This window comes from Conger conger, chromosome 1 (genome assembly GCF_963514075.1).
Source record: "Conger conger chromosome 1, fConCon1.1, whole genome shotgun sequence".
In the NCBI taxonomy this organism is placed as follows: domain Eukaryota; kingdom Metazoa; phylum Chordata; class Actinopteri; order Anguilliformes; family Congridae; genus Conger; species Conger conger.
In genome coordinates this window covers 36806638-36831727 of record NC_083760.1, presented here as the reverse complement: position 1 = coordinate 36831727, position 25090 = coordinate 36806638, and the positions used below count along the sequence as shown (strand labels likewise).

The 25090-nt window shown below is 40.2% G+C and overlaps 1 protein-coding gene across 1 annotated transcript in view; it reads right to left on the bottom strand.

The window, feature by feature from the left end:
* xdh (xanthine dehydrogenase) overlaps nucleotides 1–25090 on the bottom strand; it is a 120498-nt gene that overhangs the window by 30498 nt on the left and 64910 nt on the right. The window contains exons 19-25 of the mRNA XM_061258428.1: nucleotides 20328–20447; nucleotides 13038–13134; nucleotides 12816–12940; nucleotides 11797–11930; nucleotides 8401–8488; nucleotides 4548–4634; nucleotides 3988–4179 (exon numbers count right to left, since the gene is read on the bottom strand). Of these exons, the coding sequence (XP_061114412.1) occupies nucleotides 3988–4179; nucleotides 4548–4634; nucleotides 8401–8488; nucleotides 11797–11930; nucleotides 12816–12940; nucleotides 13038–13134; nucleotides 20328–20447 (843 nt within the window). The remainder of the gene's footprint in view (nucleotides 1–3987; nucleotides 4180–4547; nucleotides 4635–8400; nucleotides 8489–11796; nucleotides 11931–12815; nucleotides 12941–13037; nucleotides 13135–20327; nucleotides 20448–25090) is intronic.

Below are 25090 nucleotides of genomic sequence, written 5' to 3'. Positions count from 1 at the left end.
AGCGACCAACAAGTGCATATTCATACACACACTCACACACCAACGGCGATTGGCTGCCATGCAAGGTGCCGACCAGCTCGTCAGGAGCATTTAGGGGTTAGGTGTCTTGCTCAGGGACACTTCGACACAGCGGGGGATCGAACCGGCGACCCTCCGACTGCCAGACGACTGCTCTTACTGCCTGAGCCATGTCACCCCAAGTGAAGGAGTTCAAGTATCTCCGGGTCTTGTTCATGAGCGAGGGTAAAATGGAGTGTGAGATCGACAGTCAGATCGGTGCAGCATTATGTGGCCGTTGAGCTGGACCGTTGTGGTGAAGAGGGAGCTGAGCTGGAAGGTGAAGCTCTGCATTTACCGTTCAATCTACATCCCAACCCTCACCTATGGTCACAAGCTCTGGGTAGTGACCGAAAGAACGAGAGTGCGGATACAAGCGGCCGAAATGAGCTTTCTCCATAGGGTGGCTGGGCTCAGCCTTAGAGATAGGGTGAGGAGCTCGGACATCCGGAGGGAGCTAGGAGTAGAGCCAATTGAGGTGGTTCAGGTATCTGATCAGGATGCCTACCGGGCACCTCCCTTTGGAGGTTTTCCGGGCACGTCCAACTGGGTGGAGACCCTGAGGTAGACCCAGAACCCACTGGAGAGATTATATATCTCTCCTGGCCTGGGAAAGCCTGGGGATCCCCCAGGAGGATCTGGAAAGCGTCAGGAGAGGGACACATGCAATACCCTGCTCAGCTTACTGCCACCACAACCTGACTCCAGAGGAGGAGAATGGATGGATGGATGGATGGATAATGATGATAAGTACAAAAGTAATGATTTTAATGCGATTAAAATGCAAAAACGGTTTATCGCTCTGTTTGCAAGGTCTTCCAATAGTGTTTGGTCTATAGTGCAGCTTTGAATGTGAGCTATTTTCTCTATTCTATGCACCTATAATGAGTGTAATGAAAAGTCGGCTAATGGATTTAACTTTTGGCTAAATAACGTGGTTTCCTACCCTTTCCAACAAAGTATAATGTTTCATATTTAGGTGATGGACAGTTTCGGAATATCATTGCGGTCCCATAGCAGAATGAATATCCAGACATGTGGAAGCATTTGCATTGCAGGACAATCTTTGTCCCACATATATCTGTGCAGAATACTCAATACTAAAATGTCTTAGCCAATATTGAAAAATATTGGATAAATTACATAAACTAAAGACAAATAAGGCAGCCGGCCCAGATGGCATATTCCTACGGGAGTTTTTAGACAGTATTTAGAAACTGGAGAAATACCCGATGACTATTATAAGGTAATATAATACCAATATATAAGAAGGGATATAGGAAACTACAGGTCAATCAGTCCAACTTGTATCACAAGTAAAATACTGGAATAATTTTAATTATTTATTGAAAAGAACATTCTAAAGGATAGCCAACATGGTTTTCGAAAGGGTAGCCATGCCCGACAAACCTTTTGGCATTCTTTGAGGAAGCGAATAAAAATAACGACCTGGAAGAAATACAAAGTAAACCTAGTACCATTATGGTGCAACTAGCTAATGTTAGCAACTGAACATTTTTTTATAGTGAAAAGTACACCATCGTGAAAAGTACATTTGGTTGAAAAGTAAAGCTTTTGCTAGATCACTCGGATGTAGCTTGCTATATCCTGGCAAAACCTGAGTTAAGGTCCACCAGAAGTTAAGATCCGCTCAATGGTAGTTTTTCTCCTGATGAATGTCGTTTATGATTAAGGTTTCTTATTGGCGATCCCAGACACAAAAACACTTGTGAATTGTTCAGAAGACCTTGTCAACAACTGAACAGCTTCTGAAGCACAACTTCTACAGGTTTGCACTCTGTTATGCAGGCAAATCTCAATTAAATCTTTATCTGGTTAAGCTTAACATTAATTAAAAACTGATACCGTCGACATAAAACAATGTGTGTACGTGTGTGAACAATTTTACAAGGAACACTTTTGGCTGAGCTGTTTTAGCCTGCCAAGTCTCTCCTGAGCAACAGCTTCCCTGCCACACAGTCACAATAACATTTACTATAAAGTTAATACAACCATGCAATGTATTTGGCAATGCTCACTTCAGACATCAACACCTTTCATTTTAAGTTTAGGTCTAATATTAGCTACTGCTGGCTCACTGTTCAAAGCCATTGCCAGCTAAATCTTAGTAGAATTCTGCTAACCGGAAAATGCAGAGACGTAACACTATATTTCCAATGGTCAGAAATATGAAATGCTTTTAAAAGCTTTATGGTCAATTTACTGTAAAGGAGATGGGCTGATCGGTCAGCGTTTTTCTTAATCTGCACTGTGATGTTATGTGGAAATAGATTGTGTTTGCGACTCGACCATCTTTTTATGAAAACTGAAGGAATTTGATTATACACACAGACAAAAACCAAAGTAAGTATTGTAAAGGAAAATAAAAGCAATTATTTCGAAACTGTGAGCATGGAGATGCACAATCATTTGAGCTATTGTGTTGGTGAGTGTGCATCGCCAAGGAGAGAGGCTCCCAGGGTTGCCAGGTCCTGCCAAATTTCCATCCCAAAATTTACTCGAAATATAAGATTAGGTATTTTAAATGGATAAAAGAGATATTTTCTTCACTTTCACTCCCTTTCAGGCTGTGAAATTTTCAACTGCCATTGGACTTTCAAAATAGTCCAATTTGGTTTGAAAACCGTGGACAAGGCAACACTTCACCTAGCCAGAAACTTGGGGACGTTAAATATGGAATTCATTTCATCAGAAAATCTAGGCTATGATGCCAACAGGCGACACAGTAACTCTCATCGTCTATTCAATATAGGAGCTAAAACCTAGCTATCCCCACAGATAAGCTATAGAACCAACCATGTCCATGTGAATGAATAAGCTAGCTAGGTAGAACGTGTGTTTTACTTTAAAATGATGGGATGATTTCATATTTTACAGGACTGCTGGCAACACTAAACCAAACTAAGATTAGCTGCTGTACAGTCATTCACGGACAACAAGCCAACAATGCAATAATGCTCAAATGCGTATGCTTAATAACCCACATCGCCGCAAATTCCAACAACCGCTCAGAACACACATACTTTAAGAAGCCATTTCTCCAAAACGGATTGGCCAACCCTGACAAATGATACCTCATTTTGTAGCTCTGATCTTCTAGTTTCACGCCAAATACAAAATAAAAAATGAGATCTGCGACATAAGCCATTTACCGCTCTGCCTCACATATTGTACTTTTTTGGCTTTGTGTGGAAAGTGTGGGTTGATACAGGCATAGGTTGGGAGGAGGCAATTAATTTAAGGGTATCCATAACACAGAAACGGCACTATATACCCTCCATGATGAGACCAAGATTAACCTCGACCAAAGTGATGGAAAGACCAAAGTATGAAGAAAGAAGGGATCTGCTCATGATCCAAAACATATAAGCTCATCTGAGAAGCACGGTGGCTTGGCTTGGGCTTGCAAAAACTGAAAGAGATTTGCTGCTTTTTCGAAAAAAAATTTTTTAAGCCTTGCTCGTACTTTCTGGCCCACTGGAGTCTTTTCTTGAACCTGCATCCTTCTGACTCGCACCACTGCACACTTAGCAGTTTAGAGTCCTAACAGACATAGACAACCTAGGATACCTGCACCCCATAGTCACTCGCCTATACACCAGTGCCGTCACAAGATACATACTAAGTGTATCATTGTAGGCTATACAGGCCGGGTACTCCGGTTTCCTCCCACAGTCCAAAGACATGCAGGTTTGGCTGATTGGAGAGATGCCCGTTGGTATGAGTGTGTGAGTGAATGGTGTGTGTGCCCTGCGATGGACTGGCAACCTGTCCAGGGTGTATTCCTGCCTTTCGCCCAATGTATGCTGGGATAGGCTCCAGCCCCCCTGCGACCCAGTTCAGGATAAGCGGGTTAGGATAATGAATTAATGAATGAATAATACTACTGCACAAACTGTCACCACGAACCTGTTCGGCAGGAAGGCCACACCGCAGAGCCACATTACTCATCCAGGTCTCTGTCACCATCATGCCTTGGGGGCCACCAAATCCTCGAAATGCTGTGTTGGAGGGAAGGTTTGTCTTGCAGATATAACCAGTCCCCCGAATGTGAAGGATGTTATAGGAGTTATCCATGTGAAACAGTGCTCTCTCCATAATCTACCAAAAACAGAAACAAGCATTAATTCATACTGTGATAAAAAACTTGAAAATGCCAGAGACTGACTGCATGGTGGCTCATCCTGTTTAGGCATGAAAGTTCAAGTGTATCACCAGTGCTCCTGTCAGCCACCAGACCATTTCTTGTTTCCTCATGTTTCTTGTTTCCCTGCCTCGTTAGCGTCATTGTTTCTCATTATTAGATTATTAAAACATCATGTAACATTTGTGGTGATAAAACTCTTGTCAGGTTCTCGATAAACTTTTCAAAGTTTTCAAAAGACATACTGCCAAAATAGCAACATGGGCAACCTGTAGACTTAATTACAGCTATTAGATTACATTTCCAAACATATCTAAGAACTTACAGAGAGTGAGAGATCCTCAGAGTTTCCAGCATTGCTGTAATAGGTCACATCTAGAGCAGTTACCCTTCCATTCTTCATGAAACCAACCTAAACAGGAAATTATATCAGAGCTTTTCTCCTTGGTTAGTTTACCATGCAGAATATTGAAAAAAGTGGTGAAAACACGGAATTAGGGCTGCATTACTGCCCATTATGTCCACAAGACAGCAAACCAATACAATGACAGACAAAACTATTGCATGCAGTCGTATGCAAAAATCCGATCAAAAAGCCTTTTACAATTAATATCTAAGTGAACAGAAGGGAACATGACCTCCAGATGGTACAACGTTAAACATGATTTCTTAAAATTGTAAGACTTTTTATTTACATTTTTTAATAAAAAAAAGTTTAGGAACCCTGTCAGTTAGTTCTTTGTAACTCCACCTAGGGCAAATATAACAAATAGTAGCCAGATAAGAGTTTTTGGAATTTTTCCATTATTAGTTATTATTAGTCCTCGACAGCATGTTTTTAAATGGCATGTTTTTAATTTTATGTTTCTTTTTCACATTTTTCCCTTTTTTTCTCCCAATTTGGTAGCCTATCTAATCCAATTAGTGCTATCTGGGGATAGCACTACGACCTTACGACTCCATTCCTCTGGGGACTGTGGTGGCCGTTCCAAAGCCTTCATCTGTCTTTCCTCAAGGTACTTCATGGTTGATTTCGAAGTATGCTTTGGATCACTGTCTTGCTGGAATACCCAACCTCTCTTCAACTTGTCTTCCAATGTCTGGACTGGCCTTTGAACATTAGCCTCTAGAATTTCTTGATATATGGTGGAATGCATTCTTCTCTCCACTCGCTGTCCGCCCAGCTGCCACACAACCCCAAAGCATAAGGGATCCACCTCCATGCTTAGCAAGTTAGCAAGGTGTTCTTCTCGACAAAGGCTCCAAACATCCTTTCTTTGGTGGTGGCCAAAAAGTTCAATTTTGGTTTTGTCAGTCAGGCCCATTCCAAAAGGATTCAGGCATCTCAATATTTTCTTTTGCAGACTTCAGATGCTTAATTCTGTGTTGAGGTTGTTATTTCTGCCATGTACGTCTTTGTTGTTTAAATCATGTTTAATTGTTGTCCTGTGAACAGCTAGACCTGTGTTTGCTACTTTTGCAGTGATGTGTGGGGTCTTCTGTGCATTTCTCACCAGGTCTCGGGCCATTCTATCTGAACATATTCGTAGCCTTCCAGACCTTGGCTTGACTTCAACTGTTCCATTAATCTTCCATTTTATAATAATGTCTCTGACAGTAGAAATAGGCAGTTTGAAATGTTGAGAGTTTTTTGTAGCCTTCTCATTCTTGGTAGATAAAAAAAATCTTCATCCTGACTGATATTCTTGTTTAGAGGAACTCATAGTTGTTAACAGCAGACAGAACAGCCACTGCATTTGGATACTTTAGAAGGCATGGACTTACTTCACAATGAAAAATTCAGCCCTGGAATTATCCTCACCTGACTCACTGAAGCCCTAATGTGTAAATCACCTGGGTCTGGGTCTTAGTAATCATCTTTTTTAAAAGTAACAAAGAATAATCCAAAAGGTTTCCCAAACTTTTGCACAGGGCCCTTTTTCATTTTAATAATTTATAAACAGTAAAAATTAGGTAACTGCAGAAGCTTTTGACCAAGGGTGCCCAGATTTTTGCATACAACTGTAAATTTTAGTTGAATACAAACATGAATATAGACAAGCTGATGAAAAAAAAAAAGACATTCAAGAAGGATTTTAAGATCTATATATAGTATACTTGTATGATGCTCTTGTTTAACCCCTTAAAGGTACAATAGGTAATTTTGGACTCCAAACGGTCAACAGTGATGTGACCCCCATCTGTGACCATCTTATACATTCTCAAAACATTTCATTATTATTCAATATGCTTATAAATAAGGAGCAAGCCTGCTTTTGAATAATAATGCATGTGAAATGTGTTCTATGTGTAGGTGAGGGTTGGGTATTTGACATACACTGGACCTCAATCAATATGTACGTTATTATTGTGATTATTGTACATATTTTCTACAATCTTCTGGATCTGTTGCTGCCAGATGAGAGGGAGGTTGAGACAGGCAGGGGGGAAGTGAGTATTCAGATCAGTATATATTTGAATGCAATATAGAGTATTTGACACCTCATACGACCAATAATATCATTTTGTTTCCATGTGTCTGATTGGAGTCTCAAAATGTCCCTTTTTGGGAACCTGCCTAGACATACATTCCCCTCCAAAAGTATTGGAACAGCAAGGTCAATTCCTTAGTTTTTTCTATACACTGAAGACAATTGAGTTTGAGGTCAAAAGATGTACGTAAGACGACAGATCCAAATTTCAGCTTTTATTTCCTGGTATTTTTATCATGATTTATTAAAGAACTTAGAACATATCACCTTTTGTATCAGGCTACCCAATTTTTAGGTGAGCAAAATTACATGTGACTGACAGGTGTTTCTTGTTGACATTACAAACAGGGCAGGAGTGAAGGTATCTCAATCAACCGTTCAAAAAAGACCTTGAGTGCAGCAATATAGAGGCTATACCACAAGATGCAAACCACTCATCAGTAGTAAGAATTGGAAGGCGAGATTACGATTTGCAAAGAAGTACAGAGATGAGCCACAAAAGTTCTGGAACAAAGTTTTATGGACTGATGAGATTAACCTGTACAAAAGTGATGGAAAGGCCGAAGTGTGGAGAATGAAGGGATCTGCTCATGATCCAAAACATACAAGCTCATCTGTGAAGCACGGTGGAGGGAGTGTCATGGCTTGGGCTTGCATGGCTACTTCTGGAGTGAGCTCACTAATCTTGATTGATGTAACTCATGATGGTAGAAGCAAGATGAATTCAGAAGTCTACAAAAACATTCTGTCTGCCAGCTTACAGAGAAATGCATCCAAACTAATTGGGAGGAACTTCATCATGCAGCAAGACAATGACCGAAAACACTGCCAACACAACAGAATATTTCATTAGGGAGAAAAAGTGGATTTAGACCGGCCAATTCAATCACCAGACCTTAACCCATTTGAGCATGCATTTCACCTCCTGAAGAAGAGATTGGAGGGAAACAAGCAAAAACTGAAAGAGGCTGCAGTAAATACCTGGAAAAGCATCACAAAAGAAGAATATAACAGTTTGGTGACGTCAATGGGTCACAGGCTTGATGCAGTTATTGCAAGCAAGGGATATGCTACCAAATATTAATTGTTAGAGTTCACATTCATTTACTTAAATACTCTTTGTTCGATTACTTTTGCTCTCCTATAATTGGGTGGTATGATGCCTGAAGGTGCTATGATCTAAGTAGTTTCATCTAGGTGTAAATACCAGGAAATAACAACTGAAATGTTGTCTCGTGTCCATCTTTTTATCTCAACCCCAAATGTATTCAGTGGAATTGGCCTTGCTGATGGAGAGGACTATAGCTTGGAAAAAAAACAATACAATATGCTAATAATATTTGGTAGTATTGTCATGAATTTGGAAAGGGATTTGTCCAGCGTTGTCGCTGTGGCTCCATTGTGTTTCTAAGTGCACCAGTAACAGCACCAGTAACAGCCACAATCCTCTGTATCCACTTTTCCACACTTTATTCCCAGTGGAGGAAAAGCCACATTCCAATCACAACAAGGAACCAGCAGTGACAACACTGTTAAATACATTTTAACTATTTTTTTCTTAGTAATAATTTTTTTTTACAAACGATGACCCAAACTAGAACCACAATACCACAATTGCTAGAATAAAGAAGAAAGTGGTTCCAAGTAAAGACTGTATATTGACAACTATGGCTGCAGTGTCCTGACCTTGTATTGTCCAAAGAATGGGTGCCGCCCCCCTGTGACCAGCATGTCTTCATCACGGTCCAGCATACAGCGAACAGGTTTTTTCAATCTGTTTAATGAACGTCAGAATCAACAGAATTAAACAGATGATATTTTTGGCATATATTTATATTTATCAGATATATTTATACTGACAATCCCTTAAAAATGGTATGTAATAACACCTGGCCTTGCTCACTGGTTAAAGGTACTGTTCATTTTGGACACAGCTGTTCAACAACCAATTACAGTCTCAGTGAGAGATGGGCCTTCAATGTCTTGGTCTCTCACAAAACAATTTTCTCCACAATGGCAGCTATAGGAACCCTGATCTTATAATTGTCATGTTATACTAAAGGTGTGTGTTCTATCAATGTGATGCAGATAATATGAGCAAAAAAGCTCATATTAAACAAAATAATGAACTATCAACCCTGAAAATTGCCAGATTTTCGACAGCCCAGCCTATGAGCCTCAGCCTGGTTTACAGGATGGTAGTGGTATTCCGCGGATACACTCTACTCTACTGCTGTTGTGAGCTCACCCTTCCTGGCATGATGGACTTAATTTGACAAGGCCATTCTACCCTTTTCTTGAAATATCTTGTTTTCACCTATCGTCAATTTATAAATGGTAACACAGTAGCTAACCTCCCTGCTGATTGTCTTAGCCAACGCTGTCCTGCAGTTCTATATCTTAGAGTAGCGATGCAGTTTTAACGCCGAAGAGTGGTCACAAAAAATATTGATTTGTTTTGTTGATAGTTCAGTAACTATTCTGCCAAATTACTCAAATGTAATGTAAAATGTATTGTACGTTTATTTAGGACCTTTCACTGAATTATTTTAGAAATAATCTTATCTGTACAGAATATTATACAGGTGCCTAAAATGTTTGCACAGTACTGTATATTTGTTACATATATGCATATGGCTGAAAAACTGATCCAGGGTCAGGGAAGTGAAAGTATGTTGCCTTTCATTAGAGAAAGATGTATTTGCCTCTTCTAGCAGTGTTTATTCTGCTTCTTATTTCCCAATCAGAATTGGAGAGTTAACAGTTTAACAGGGAAATCTCTGTGACATGCCCCAAAATAATACACCTTTAAACATCACCTCTTTAGAAAATTGCCTATGAAGAAAAGGGGGTTACTAATCACAAAACTACCATAACTATGCAAAACGTAACAACCAGCTTAAGAAATTAATTGCATATTTGTAAGTTGCAAGCCATACTGACCTACTTCATAGTTTTTAACGGACATATAAAATAAAAAGTGATAAAGTGTTGTTTAACCCTCTGGGGTCTGAGGGCAAAATTAGGAAAACTGGTGACTGTGCCATGCTCTGACATTTGTGTCATTTTAATCAACTTTATATATAGTGATACCAAAATGTGTCATATCTTTGTTTTCAGCACAAACTCAGCTAACTAGCTACTATTTTTATTTATCTCAGGACAAAAATACACCCAATTGTTTTCCGGAATCCGTTTATAATTAACTACAATTAACACTAACCTTAACGCTGGAGGCAAACTAACTACCCCCCCCCCATCCATTCAATCTCCTTCATCTCTTGCAAACACACAACACCACCAACACCACCAACACCACAAACAGGAAGAACAGGAAGTGCGTAAGTACGTATTAGGCATGAAACCAGCAGTGTAACAGCAAAAATAAAGTACAGATATTGCAACAAAGTACTTAACTACACCACTGGTTACAGTCAAGGCATCTATCTAACCCTTACCATCTATACCATCCAAGTCTAAACTCCTTAGTATTTTTTTCAATCTTCACATGTTAATGTAGAATGCAGATCTTTGCATTTGGTGAACCTTAAAAATATGAAAATACTGTACATGAGCGAGCATATTTTATGTGATGGTTCATATTCATTGAAATACGGATGAGAAGTGAATGGATATTCCACCTCAGAGAATTGTTTCTGTATTACAATTCAGTGGGGATACCGCTCCTTCCGCTGTTACGGTTACCTCACTGACTAACTCTTAAGACTTAAACCTTGCAATGTAGGCCTACCAATACAAAAATAACAAATGAAAATGTATCAATATTTTTTATAATAGTAATACACATTGTTTGGTGAATGGGGTTGAGTAATTGTCTGCTCATAACAAGATATGAGATTACAAAATGTCCTCTATGGAAATAGACTGCCATGTTTGTAGTCCTAAAACATGCAGACACTAGACATGTTAATAAGCATAAGACTTGGCTCACGTAGCGTAGTTTATCTAAATCAGAAAAATTGTCATAAAAAGATTAATTGAAAATTTCAACTTGTTTTTTATTATTATTAATTTTAGAATGCACATGCATAGCCATTACAGAAAAGTAGGCCAAAGGAAATGTAAGTGCAGTAAAGCAGGCCGTTTATACAGTAGACCATAGGGCCATGTTGTCTCACATCATTAATGTAGAGGAACAACCTGGGTTTCCTCAGAAGTTCATTAGGCCAATATGTGCGATGATCCGGGAGACCAGGGAACAACACAACACATTTCGCAATTTGTTTAATTGAAAAATATATACACATATTGGAGCAAATATTTTCACAGATACAGGTCTTTGCTATGACCATAGCTAAGAAATGGTTACTTTTAGTTTGACCTGACAAAGATCTAAGGTGTTTGAGTTCAGGTGTGCAGGCTCTACTTTAATTATAATCGTTACTACCCTATTGCCTTGCACCCTGGTTGATCTGCATATCTCTATATTATTCAATGTAAAAGGTATGCAACAAATTACTAAATATGACTACTATCATTTATATAACATTGCTGTGTCCCAAACATTATGGTGAAATGGGGGGACTATGTATACACACTGCTGTAATTTCTACATGATGAAACCAAAATATATTAAAATATATTAAAATCTGACAACGTGCACTTTAATCACATCTGATTTTAGAAAATCTCAAATTGTGGTGAACAGAAATAAATAAATAAATGATGGGTCTTTGTCCCAAACATTATGGAGGGCACTGTATACAATTGCACATTCCTTAGCTGTATCTCAAGTGTATCTGAAGGATATTTAATGGTCACATGGTCACATATTCAGCACAAGTGTAAACCTGCCTAACAACAGCCCATAGACTGTAAGCACCTGCCCAATTGTAGAGCAGACACCTGGTTCATGTGCAGCAGTTTGGGGCTACTCTCTATCTCTGCACTTACTACAGGTAGAGAGTTGACGGAGAGCTAATTTTAATCACGCCAGCTACTCTTCTATGAATAAAAGAAAAATGCAGGGTGGAATTCCCCTTTAAATTGAATTCCAGATTTCTAGAAATAATTTATATTCTTTCTAGAAGCTGAATGTTTAGGGAGGTTGCCACCACCTACTTGTGTGCTGCCAGGGCGACCACTGTTGACAGAATAGTGCTCCTGCTCTCCTTGCCCCCAAAGCCACCACCCATTCTCTTCACTTTGCAGACAATCCTGTTGGCTGGCACTCCAAGAGCTTTGGCAACCAGTTGCTAAACTCCCACCAGCAGGAAAATAAATAAAAGACAATGCAAATTAATGGAGGCTTTGGAGAACAACATTTTTCAACTGAAATATATCAATCAGAACATACTTTACAGCATTCTATTTGCTCATGACAACTGATTTTATAAGAACAATATTGCTTTCTTATTTGAACAATGTGTAGAATCTTCTATTTCTGAACCTGAATCTTGTTGTTATCACCTCCAGCCATGGGTGAAGTTTTTATAACAAGTTCACCTGTGTAGCAATCAGTTTTTTGTCAATTGAAAAATAAAAACATGCCAAAATATAAATTGTCAACGTTTAAATTCACAAGAATAGTTTATTCCAACTCTTAGACTTTGCATTTATATTTTATATAAACCTGCACAGAATAGTGACACAGTTTATAATTACAATATCCTCAAGGCCCATCATTTTAGTGCCAGCACAGGATCAGTAGATGTAGGCAGAACAGAATCAGTCCTTTAGGTGATATGGATTCTCACACAACACAGGGTGCAGAAGTATTACAATCTTGCCTGTTTACTGCCAGTCTAGTCTCAGTGTAATCCAGGGCTCGAATCACAAGGCAGCCATATGGCCATTGCTGAGAATGCTCTGTATTCTGGCCATAATGCTCTTTTAAAAACTACTTGTATAGCCAATTGTGCCTTGCCTTATAACGACATTGTCTAGTTTGTTTCCACCATGCGGTCTGTAGGGATTTTTGTATTTCAATTACTATCCTCACATTACCATGTTATTCACATATACTACATGAAGTGATAAACCAGTACACAATTTACAGGGTCACAAAATCAAAGTGGTACCTACATTTTGACATGAAATCCTTGCTAATAACTGTGGTTTACTGACCAAAAGGGCATTACCTGTGTCTTAGCAATGGACTGTGTGGATACAAACAGCTCCATCTCCCCATCCTCTCTCTTTGGAACTGCCAAAGTGCAGTGTGTTTCCAAGTAGAAGTGCTCCTGTCCTCCAACATGTATTTCTCCTAACAAATGCACAAAGTAAAGATAATAGGATGGTTTTAGGTTGTTTCCAAGCTGAATTTGGAGTTTTAGCTTTAAAGTTTTAAAGTAACAGCCCACCTTCCAATATGTGATCTGCCTCTTGAAACCCTTGGACAAGATTCCCTCTCTCAATGGTTCTTACAGGCTGGTAAAATGATTTACAGGAAATTGCTTCCTAAGAACAAACATTAAAAAAAGAAATAGATAATCGAACCACAAAATTCTGGTAGAACAGTTCATCATTGCATAGGTCTCTGAAATCTGACTACAATGCTTACTACTGACAACTAACTACGAACATTTCTTGACCAGTTTTGTCATATTTTTTCAACCAGTTGTACATGGGAAATAAGTTCAGGAGAAAGTCCTCAGTCTAGTCACAGGAAATTGAGTCCAAAGCATTGAGTAATAATTTTGAAAGGATTTAACTACAGTGGTGTTTTTGCCATTTCTTACACTAATCTTTTCTATTTGTAAGAAACAAAAATATATATACAGTGGGCTCCAGAGTTATTGGCACCCTTAATACATAAATTTTCCTGTTGAACTCAATATTCAAATATTAAGGAAAAACTAGTGTCGTCGTATCTACTGCAAATCTGGCAGCAGTATGGTGGTTTAAGGCTCACTTGATACCCTGGACCCTGGATGACTTAAAAGAATTTAGCCAACAAATGTGTTCCATACTGCATCAACATAAATTTTAGCTGAATCTAGTCCCGCCCCCAATTCCCATAGTTGTAATCATTGAAATACAGTTTTAGTATTGCTTGCAGGACAACCTGAAAATAACATATGCAGACTCTGATGATGTTGATGAGTCACAGACATCAGGAGGTCATGGCATACAAAGGATATGCAATCAAATACAAACAATGACTCTTTGACATTATGTTAATCTGTCGCAAACATTGAAATGGGGGACTACAGTCCTCTGCAAAAATATTGGAACAGCAAGGTAAATTCTTTTGTTTTTGCCTTACACTGGAGTGTCACGTCCGTGCCCCTTTTTCTCACTCCAGTCCTTCTTTTCCCTCTCTTTCTCTCACTTTATTACAAGTCTCCACCCTTCACTCCCTATTTGGACTTCCTTCCTGTCATTAATCAATTCATCTCACTTGTTCCTCATTTTATGTTCCCCAGCTCCCACACGTTTATCATTTAGTTAATTAGTTAGAATATTTAAGTCTGCCTGTTTTGTTCTTTCATCGCTAGTTTGTCAAGTCTGTTTTCCCAGTGTATGGTTGTGCTCCGCTCTGTTCCGTTCCGGCCTGTTTTCTGTACATTTATATTCTGTTCAGTTTTGTTCTGCTTTGGATTTCTATTTTGACCCCTGCCCAGCTCTTTGGACTCTCTCTTCTGGATCACATTTCTGTACCTCTGCCCTGTTTGGACTGGCCACCCAGTTTTTTATGCCTGCCTGTTTGAATTACGCTCTGTCTGCCCCTTCATCTACCTTCATTAAAATCTGCAATTTCACTGCATCCCCGAGTCTGCGACTGGTTCCTCCAGCCCACAAACCTGACATGAAGTCAATTGAGTTTGGGGTCAAAAGATGTACATGAGATGACAGATCCAAATTTCAGCTTTTATTTCCTGATATTTTTTCGAAAAGAGGGGAAATCAATCAAAGCCATTGCACAAGCATTTGGGGATACAACATACAACAACTTGGAATGTCCTGAAAAAGAAAGAAACTGCTGGCATACTGAGCAACAGACATCAAACATGTTGACCCAGGAAAACGACAGCAGTTGATCACAGTGAGAGCTGTGAAGAAAAACCCAAAAACATCAGTCAGTGAAATCACAAACAATCTCCATAGGGCAGGAGTGAAGGTATCTCAATCAACCGTTCAAATAAGACGACAAGAACAACAATAGAGAGGCTATACCACAAGATGCAAACCACTCATCAGTAGTAAGATTCAGAGGGCAAGATTACAATTCGCAAAGAATTACAGAGATGAGCACAAAAGCTCATAATCCAAAACATACTAACTCATCTGTGAAGCATGGTGGAGGAGGTGTCATGGCTTGGGCTTGCATGGCTGCTTCTGGAGTGGGCTCACTAATCTTTATTGATGATGGAACTCATGATGGTAGCGGTAGGATGAATTCAGAAGTCTACAAAAACATTCTGTCTGCCAATTTTAAGGAGAAATGCATCCAAACTAATTGAAAAGAACTTCATCATGCAGCAAGACATTGACCCAAAACACATTGGCAACACAACAATGCACTTCATTAGGGATAAAAAGTGAAAGGTTTTAGACTGGCCAAGTCAATCACCGGACATTAACCCAATTAAACTGAAAGAGGCTGCATTAAAAGCTTGGAAAAGCATCACAAAAGAAGAATGCAACAGTTTGGTGATGTCAATAAGTCACAGGCTTTATGCAGCACAGGCTTGATGCAGTTTTTGCAAGCAATGGATATGCTACCGAATATTAATTGTTATTTACTTAAATACTCTTTGTTCAATTACTTTTGCTCACCTAAAATTGGGTGGTCTGATACGAAAGGTGCTATGTTCTAAGTTGTTTAACACATCTAGGTGTAAATACCAGGAAAAGCTGAAATTCATATCTGTCACCTCATGTATATCTTTTGACCTCAAACTCAATTGTATTCAGTGTACAGCAAAAACTAAGATATTGGCCTTGCTCTTCCAATAGGAGGGGACCGTATTTAAAAAAAGTGTGGGAATTACTACATGATGAAGCCAATATGTATAAAAATACCCTTTAATAAAAGTCTGCACTGTGACCATGTACAAATTGTTTGATTAAAAACAGAAAATAAAATATTAACTCAGAAAAAGCAGAAGACAAGGTGACCCCCAAACTTTTGAATGGTAGTGTACATAGCATGGGATACCTGCACCCATAGTCACTTGCCTATACACTAGTGCTGTCACAAGATACACAATCGTGTCATTGTAGGCTATCCAGGCCAGAGGCCGCGTCTACAGAGATAGTTAGTGATCATATAGAGCCACACTATTGCCGGACATCAGCAGGTCCTTATGGTTAACTGTGTATAACAGAGGAGCAGTTACACAATCAACCATTTAATGAATCCTGTTCCATTTGCGCCTGGTAAGACTACACACGTTTCCTTTGCTTCTTGGATACTTCCGCTTTTTGTATTTGGGGGCTTCCAACACATTGTATAGGCTAAATTGATGATAATTTCACTCAAATGAGCAAGCAATCAGAGGTATGAGCAGCTGTTCCATCAAGAGAAAGATACAAGGTAAATGAGCTTGAATCAGAGTAAGAGCAAGACCACACAAATCTGTTGCACTGTGAAAGGGTGGAATTCACTTCAGAATAAAGGGAAGTCTTCATGACTCTTTCCGCTGTGCACAATGGCAGGCAGATTAAGGTAAATACAGACACTTGGGCTAAATGTAAGGTCATATCCAGGACCTAACTATAGTACAATGATGCACACAATTAGACCAATCAAATGCAGACAATCTCATGGCTTATGTGGGCCAAGCCATTAAGACTTTGGACACGATTGCTATTGAGTTTACTTGGGGGAAGCTGCAGTTTCATGTAGTAGACAGTGGAGTCAAGCCACTTTTGGGCCTTCCTGGCAGCCCCAGCAAGAAGTGCAAACCCAATACAAGGACCTATTTGACTGCAATTCAATAGGTAAGCTCCCAGTCATCTACCACATTAAACTCATGACTCTGTGCCCCTGGCTATATGTGTGGCATATAGGACAAAACAGTCAAATAACTTGACAGAATGATAAGACCTGAAGTATCGTCAGTCATCTGCTGACAAACAATGGTGTCAAGCTTGAGCCTGGCAAGGCAGAAGCTGTTTGGCAGATTCTGCCCCGAGGACCAGCATGGGCTTCAAAACTTCCTCGGCATGACAAATTACCCATTCAAATTCATCTTGGGCTACAGTGAGGTAACAGCACCTCTATGCCAATTATTAATTCAGTAATTATTTATTATATAAATTCATGAAAGGAATTAAAAAACTTCAGGAGATTCTTCTGGTTGAGTCCTGTTTGCAGGACGAAGGACCATAAATGGAAATTAGCAAAGGACAAATTCTGTGCAGACATTATGAAGTATTTTTCACAATGCTCACTGAGTGGAATAGTTTGCCAAGTCATGTAGCAGAGGCAGAAACTCTGATAATAACTAGCTTTTAGGTAAACTAAGAATTTGACACACTTTAGTGGTAGGAAAAGGCAAGCATTGCTGGGATGAATAGCCTGTTCTCATTATGTTATGTTATATGGAATGGAACGTATGGAAATTTGGCCATTTTTACCAAATAAAAAAGAGATGCTTGCAAATGCTTTGTCCGGTTATCAATCCATCAATCCATCAAACCATCTCTAATGACATTCTCCCTTTTCTCTCCTCTCTAATCAACACCTCCCTCTCTTCCGGCACCATGCCCTCTTCCCTGAAGAGGGCCAGAGTCACCCCCCTGCTCAAAAAACCTACTCTTGACCCCTCTGCTCTGAACAACTACCGGCCTGTCTCTCTTCTTCCCTCTCTATCTAAAACTCTGGAACGGGCGGTCTGCTCCCAACTGTCCACTTATCTTCTCTAGAACAATCTCCACGATCCCAACCAGTCCGACTTCAAGAGTGGCCACTCCACTCAAACCGCCCTGCTCGCGGACACTGAGGCACTCCACTCTGCTAAAGCCAAATCCCTCTCCTCTGTCCTCATCTTCCTTGACCTGTTGGCCGCCTTCGATACAGTCAACCATGAGATTCTGCCCTCATCGCTGACTGGGATGCGTGTCACAGGATCTGCACTGGCATGGTTTTCCTCCTACCTCTCTGGTCGTTCCTACCAGGTGACTTGGAGGGGCTCTGACCCCCACCCCCTACAAACTGGAGTCCCGCAGGGCTCAGTTCTTGGTCCTCTGCTCTTCCCTCTATACACCATGTCTCTTGATTCTGTTATCTCTTCCCATGGCTTTTCTTACCATTCTTACGCCAATTACACTCAACTCTTTCTTTCCTTCCCCCCCAATACCCAGGTCACCACACAGATCTCTGCCTGCTTGCCTGATATCTCTGTGTGGATGACTTCCCACCACCCGAAGCTTAACCTTGCCAAGACTCAGCTTCTCTACATCCCTGCTACGTTCTCTAATCGGCCTCTCACTGATTGTTGAGGACTTTGTAGTATCCTCCTCCCATATGGCCAAGAATCGTGGGGTGACTCTTGATAACCACCTCACCCTCGCTCTACATGTATCCTCCACTGCCAGAACCTGCAGGTTCTTCCTCCAGAATATACGCCGTATCCGTCATCTCCTGACAGAGAAAGCCACCCAGCTCCTAGTCCATGCGCTCATCATTTCCCGCCTGGATTACTGCAACTCCCTCCTAGCCAGTGTCCCAGCATCTGCCATCAAGCCCCTCCAGCTGGTCCAGAATGCTGCAGCCCACCTGATCACCAGTCGACTCATGTCATCCCACTCCTCATTGGCCTCCACTGGCTTCCTATTGCCGCACGCATCCGCTTCAAGGCCCTAGTGTTGGCATTAGCGGCTGCTAAGGGGACTGCCCCAACTTACATACAATCCTTAATCACTCCCTACTCCCCAGCTAGACCACTCCGGTCTGCCAGCTCTGGTCGCCTTATGGTTCCCTCACTACGAGCACCTGGTGGTCAAGCTGCAAGTTCACGCCTGTTTTCCGCTCTGGTTCCTCACTGGTGGAATGACTTGCCTACCACTGTCAGGACAGCAGAATCCTTTCCCCTATTTCAACGCAGACTAAAAACACACCTTTTCAAACTGTACCTTAGTCCTCCTTTTCCATATCCCTGTTGTCTAACCCCCCCCCCCCCCCCAAAAAAATATAATAATAATAATAATAATTGCACTTACGATGACTGTATTTTTTGTTTGAACAGCACTTCATGAGTATTTTACTAGTTATAGATGTGATGCTTTAACTTGTGGAATTGCTTGTAAATTGCTTTGGATTAAAAGCGTCTGCCAAATGACTAAAATGTCAATGTAAAACTTGGCAATGATAAACAGTGGGTTGCAAAAATGTGGGCACTGAAGTATGCAAAAGAAAACATTGAGAAGCCTGAAGCCTGAAATTTTTGGCCACCCCAAAATAAAATATGTTTCGAGAAAAAAGGGTGAAGCTTTCTTTGAAAAGAACACCTTGCAAACTGTGGAGATGGAGGTGGATCCATTATGCTTTGGGGTTGTTTGGCAGCTGGAGGCACAGGAAATATTTTGTTGGAAGAATGGATTCCACCAAATATCAAGAAATTCTAGAGGCTAATGTTCAAAGGCCAGTCCAGACATTGAAGTTGAACATAGATTGGGTATTGCAGCAAGACAAAAATCCAAATAATTTTTTTCAAAATCCACCATGAAGTACCTCGCAGAAAGACGGATGAAGGTTTTGGAATGGCCACATTCCTTGAATATTACTGAAACTTGAATATTACTGAAAATCTGTGGAGAGGTCTCAAACATGCCATACATGCAAGGAGGCTGAAGAATATATCTGAGCTAGAGGTGTTCAGCCAGGAAGAATGGGGAATCATTCCAAAAGCGAGCTGGTTACAGGAAGTGTTTACAAGTAGTTATAGATGCCCGAGGAAGAGTACTAACTGACAGGGTTCCCAAGTTTTTGCACAGGGCCTTTTTCCTTTTTTATTATTTTAAAACTGTTTTAACGGTTGTTAAAATTGCTTTCAAATTTTAAGAAATGTGTCATATTTAACCACTTAGAGATCAGGTTCACTTCTGTTCACTTAGATATTAATTGTAAAAGGCTTTTTGACTAGGGGTGCCTAAATATTTGCACACTACTGTACATATGCAATGACAGCCTCTGTAGCAGCATGCTAGTATTTAGTATTACTTTGGGAGACATCTCTCAGTTTTCCTGGAAGGTTTCTGGAACTGTGTAGCATTTTGGGAATCAAAATGGCAAAATTCATTCAAAAATAATTATTTCTCAAACACACATCTGCAAATACTACACAGGTGTGTACAGAGTACAACAGAGTGCAGTTTAGCCTTGCAACACAGCAGTTCATGACAAGTTGTTGAGCTGTTTGAATCAACAACACTTCAAATAATGCTTAACTTTTTATGGGTCTTTGTACACATGTTGTATGAATTGCCCAAGAGGAATGCTACTGGGAGTATTTCTGCAACCCCGGCTCTTTGTCAATCATGGGTAACCCAAACACAAACCAGTTTCAAAAGGAATGTGTGGTTAAATATTGGTGTAACAGAATGAAGACTTTCAGGATTGAGGTAAAGACTAATTTACTGCAGAATTTTCCTTTCGCTGAACTTATTTGGATTTTAGGTAGAAGAAAGACCCATACACCCACCTGAATTGTGACAATGGGCTTCAGCTCCCTATAGGATATCTTCACAGCCTTGGCTGCCCTCTGAGCATGGCTCTGTGTGTCTGCAACAATGGCTCCCACTATGTGACCCACGCATGTGACCTGGAGGAGAACAAGCATGGAGCCAGTCAATGTCACAGTACCTCAGATGAGAGAAGCTAAGAATTGCCAGACACCCATACATAGTATGTAAAAGGGATAATGACCTTGGAGCTTGGCATTATGCAGTTTGAATGCTTGATGCAAAGATAGTAAACTGCCAGAGGCAAAGCCAATTGAAACTGCATAATGCACAGCCTGAGGTCATTATCCCTTCTACAATGGCTTACCAACAAATGCATAACTGAAATGAAAACATGCTTTTCAAAATATGCGATTTTAATGCAATGGAAACATTACTTTAGTATTTCATCAAATATCCCATCACTTAGCAACAAATGTGTCCTTCTCACCCTCTCATCCAGATTAGATGGTATGTTAGCTTTATGCTACGTTCTGTCAAAATATGTTACAATTATGATACTGTAACAACTGGCTTGCTACCAATTTGCAACAAAAACATCATCACATTGTCCATGTTTACTTTTAAATAAACAACACTATATTTGCACAGCTCCTGATTTGGTCATTTCCTTATTATGAAATTAATTTATGAAGTTATGTGCTCAAGACTGGGCATGGCTTCTCCTGTAAAATAAAGGTCACACAAATGGAAAAATAAACATTAATCCTGAACTGAAAATAAAATGCACCCCTCATTGCCAATGAATTGCAATTCTAATCATTCTTGTTTAAGAAGTATGCGGTTTGTATCAGTTGTTATCATGTATGAAACCTCTCGAGTTAATCACACACGTGTTTCACGCACACATACACACACAAACATTCCTACCTCCCCTTTCAGAGCATTGATTAGATTAGTCCCTGTCTACTCTGTGTTTGTCGTTTTATTTAATAAATTATTTTATTAAACCCAGTGTCAAATTAGTCTTCTGAAGAATTCAGGTTATCTGTATGTTTAATCATTAATATTGGTTATTTTAATTATTAATAAAATAAAATAAATTTGTGGTTAGATATTTCAGATAAGTCATTATATGAGACTGATTATTAATTTTAGCATACATTGCTTCCAATACATATTTGGCACCCATGTGAGGAAGAGGGTGTGCTCCAATTATAGGGGTATCACACTCCTCAGCCTCCCTGGGAAAGCTTACTCTAGGGTGCTGGAAAGGAGGCTCTGACCGACGGTCGAACCTCGGATTCGGGAGGAGCAATGTGGCTTCCGTCCTGGTCGTTGAACAGTGGACCAGCTCTTTACTTTGGCGGGGTTGCTGGCGGGGTCATGGGAGTTTGCCCATCCAGTCCACATGTGCTTTGTGGACTTGGAGAAGGCTTTCGACCGTGTCCCCTGGGGAACCCTGTGGGGGGTACTGCGGGAGTATGGGGTACCGGGGCCGTTGTTACGAGCCATCTGGTCCCTGTATAACCAAAGTGAGAGCTGTGTCCGCATCCTCGGCACAAAGTCGAGCACGTTTCCAGTGGGTGTTGGACAACACCAAGGTTGCCCCATGTCACCGGTCCTGTTTGTGATATTCATGGACAGGTTCTGATTATCTGATTATTGAATTCTCACAATAATATGAGTTATTAATTGCATTTTACTTTTAAATCAGAATTGAATCGTAATTGTTATTTTTACCCCTTTTTCACTTTCCGGGATTTAAGATATTACCATAATCTAAATTTGCTCTGGAAGTTTGTTGTTGTTGCATTGCATTCCTGCTAGTCTAAAGCAAGTCCTTCTGTGCTCCAGTAGCTACCTAGTACTATAGCTAGAGAGAATGTATGTTGGATATTGATTTATATACATTGGTGTAAAAATCCTACTGTCACTGCACCTATAGGCCTTGTGCAATAGCTAACTTCTAGCGTGCCCGCTCAAGTTACTGGTTTCCTGATTTAGCTCCATTTGCGGTAGATATGGAACCTATATTTTTTTAAACCTGTCTTTCTTAGCCCAAGGCCAGGGAACCTGGCTATGTAGAGTTCCTGAATCAGATTAACCTCACTGATTGTAGGAAAGAAGCTTGCTAATCAATGGGATGGGTAACTTGCACACTCAGCCACAAGACCTAATTCTCGGTGGCTCTTTTCCCGACAGATTAGCCTTGCTTTTCAGATTAACCAACAAATTCAAGCAGAAATTCAATGCCTGAAAGTGCAATACGCCAACCTTCTTTTTGAGCTCCAGACTGTTGGCAAGAAAGCAGTTAAATATCTGCATGATCTGCATTCTGCTGAATCAGATCTCGGTTCCTACACAGAGGAACTTTTCAAGCTGAAGAGTGGATGCTGACCATCTTGCCTGAACCTGCTTTCACAGGCTTGCCTATCTCCAGGGGAGGAGGAGGCGGCAACGTTGTTGTGGAGCTCCGGGACCTATCCGATGGTGCAGGAGAAGGCGACTGCATGGGTCATGCCATCAGGGGAGGAACGTCCTTGTCATCCAAGATGTTTAATTCGTTTTTCTACAGGATGTCCTGGGTTCGGTGGAGGACGCAAAGCATGCTTTCAATTGTGCTTGTGACCAGACCTGCCAACAACCCTCCAGGGCTCCAGTTGGTATGCAGTTGGCTCCTAGCCTAATTCAGGGATCCTCAGTTTGAGTCTGGGCAACATGAGGGACTGTCCAGCTCCGCCATTGTAGCAGCCCGTGGCAGCTCAAAGGACACATATTCTACTCTTCATTTGATACAGTGTGGATATTCTCCCTTCCAGAACCAAGATCTTGAGGTGAGCATAACTCTCACAGTTCGCCAGAGAGATTAGTAATAATCATAGGTGGCTGAAGTATCCTGGTTAGGCAGAATGTTGTCCTCGGGCTTTGCTTTTGCTTGATTGTGTTGATAGTCAGCTGCCCCCCTACCTACAGTATGCTTGAGCAACGTGACTAATATCACAACATCGCTCCATTCTGCATCTGCCTGTCAGTCTGATCCAGTCTGTTTTTAACCCCATGTCAGTCTATTGATCCCACATTTTTCACATCCATTTGCTTCTAAGAGGTGCTTCTAACAGATTTCAGCCTACCTGTTAATATGATGAAATGCAGTCCAGACAGCCATCAATAGTTAAATATTGCTGCAAAACAATGTGTGGAACCACTCCAAATGCATACAAATCGACCGTCACCTTCCTTTAACAATGTGTTGTATATAGCCTATTCCTTAGTTCTTAAAGACGTGTCCAATATTTTTACATTGTTGCAATGTTTTGCAATGCTTTCAGATTCTTTTTTATGAATTATTTCAGGTTGAAGTTAGTTTTATAAACAAAACATCTGTTGTGTTTTTGTTAATTGATGACCTGTATATAATAATTTGGGATTCTTGGATTTGCTATTATTATTCCAATTAAGACTTGATGATGGACATGCTCTAGATTTATTTATTTCAGGTTGAAATTACATTTTATAGGAAAACATTATCATTATCTTCAAGTTATATTATCTTCAACAATGTATTGTAATTGTTCAATTGTTTTTACCAAGATATACATTCAGTGAGCACGTTTTTAGGTATTTATTAGACTTATTTTTTAGACTTATTAGTCTTCTGCTGCTGTAGCCTATCCACTTAAAGGTTTTACACGTTGTGTGTTTTATTTGTGTTACTGTCACCTTCCTGTCAGCTTTGACCAGTCCAGCCTATCTCCTCTGACCTCTCTCATTAACAGTGCATTTTTTTCTGCAGAACAGCTGCTCACTGCATGTTTCATTTCTCGCACCATTCTCTGCAAACTTAAGAGTCTGTTGTGAATAAAAATCCTAGAAGATCAGCCGTTTCTGTGATACTTAAACCATCCTGTCTGGCATCAACAATCACTTCATGGTTAAAGTCACTGAGATCACATTTCTCCCCAATTCTGACATTTGGTCTGAAAAACAACTGAAGCTCTTGACCACTTCTGCATGCTTCTATGATTGCCTAATTAAACATTTGCATTAACAAGCTGGTGTACAGGTCTACCTAATAAAGTGGTCACTGAGTGTACAGTGGCTTCAGAAAGTATTCAGATCCCTTAGATTTTTCTTTGTATTGTAGATTTAATTTTAAAGAAATTGCAATTGTTGCCCATCAATCTACACTCAATAACCCATAATGACAAAGTCAAAATGTGTTTTTAGAAATTTAACTAATTTTATAAAAATAATAAAAAATACATTCCAAAAAACGGTGTCTTTCTCTAATGGTCTTTCTTCCACTCTTACCAGGTTACCAGAACAATCCAGCTTATGATGACATGCTCCTTCACAACAATGAGATGTGGCTCAGTGCAATGCAATGATTGTGGGCCGTCAGGAAAGGCCTGCAGACGTTTTTGCCTGATTACCTTGATTTTCTGCAGGATGATGAAAAGATTGAGTTTGTGGCCTTTTTGGTGGACATCTCAGCTAAATGAGCTCAATCTCAATCTCCAAGTCAACACGAGGGTGTGACCAGGGGCTATATTTTCCGGCTGGCGGCCAGCATGTTCTGAGCTGGCGTACTGCCAATTTTGTATTTCCACCAAAGATTTATACAATCCCGACACCTAACTTTTGGACACAACTTGAGCAATGGAGGAATGAGTCAGTCAAGAGCGAGCAGCGCATTGCTATTTTGGTGTTGCTTATTGCAATTTTCTGGTCAGACGTGGTTGAAATGGAGAACTGCCTGACTTGGTAGAGAGAAAAAAAA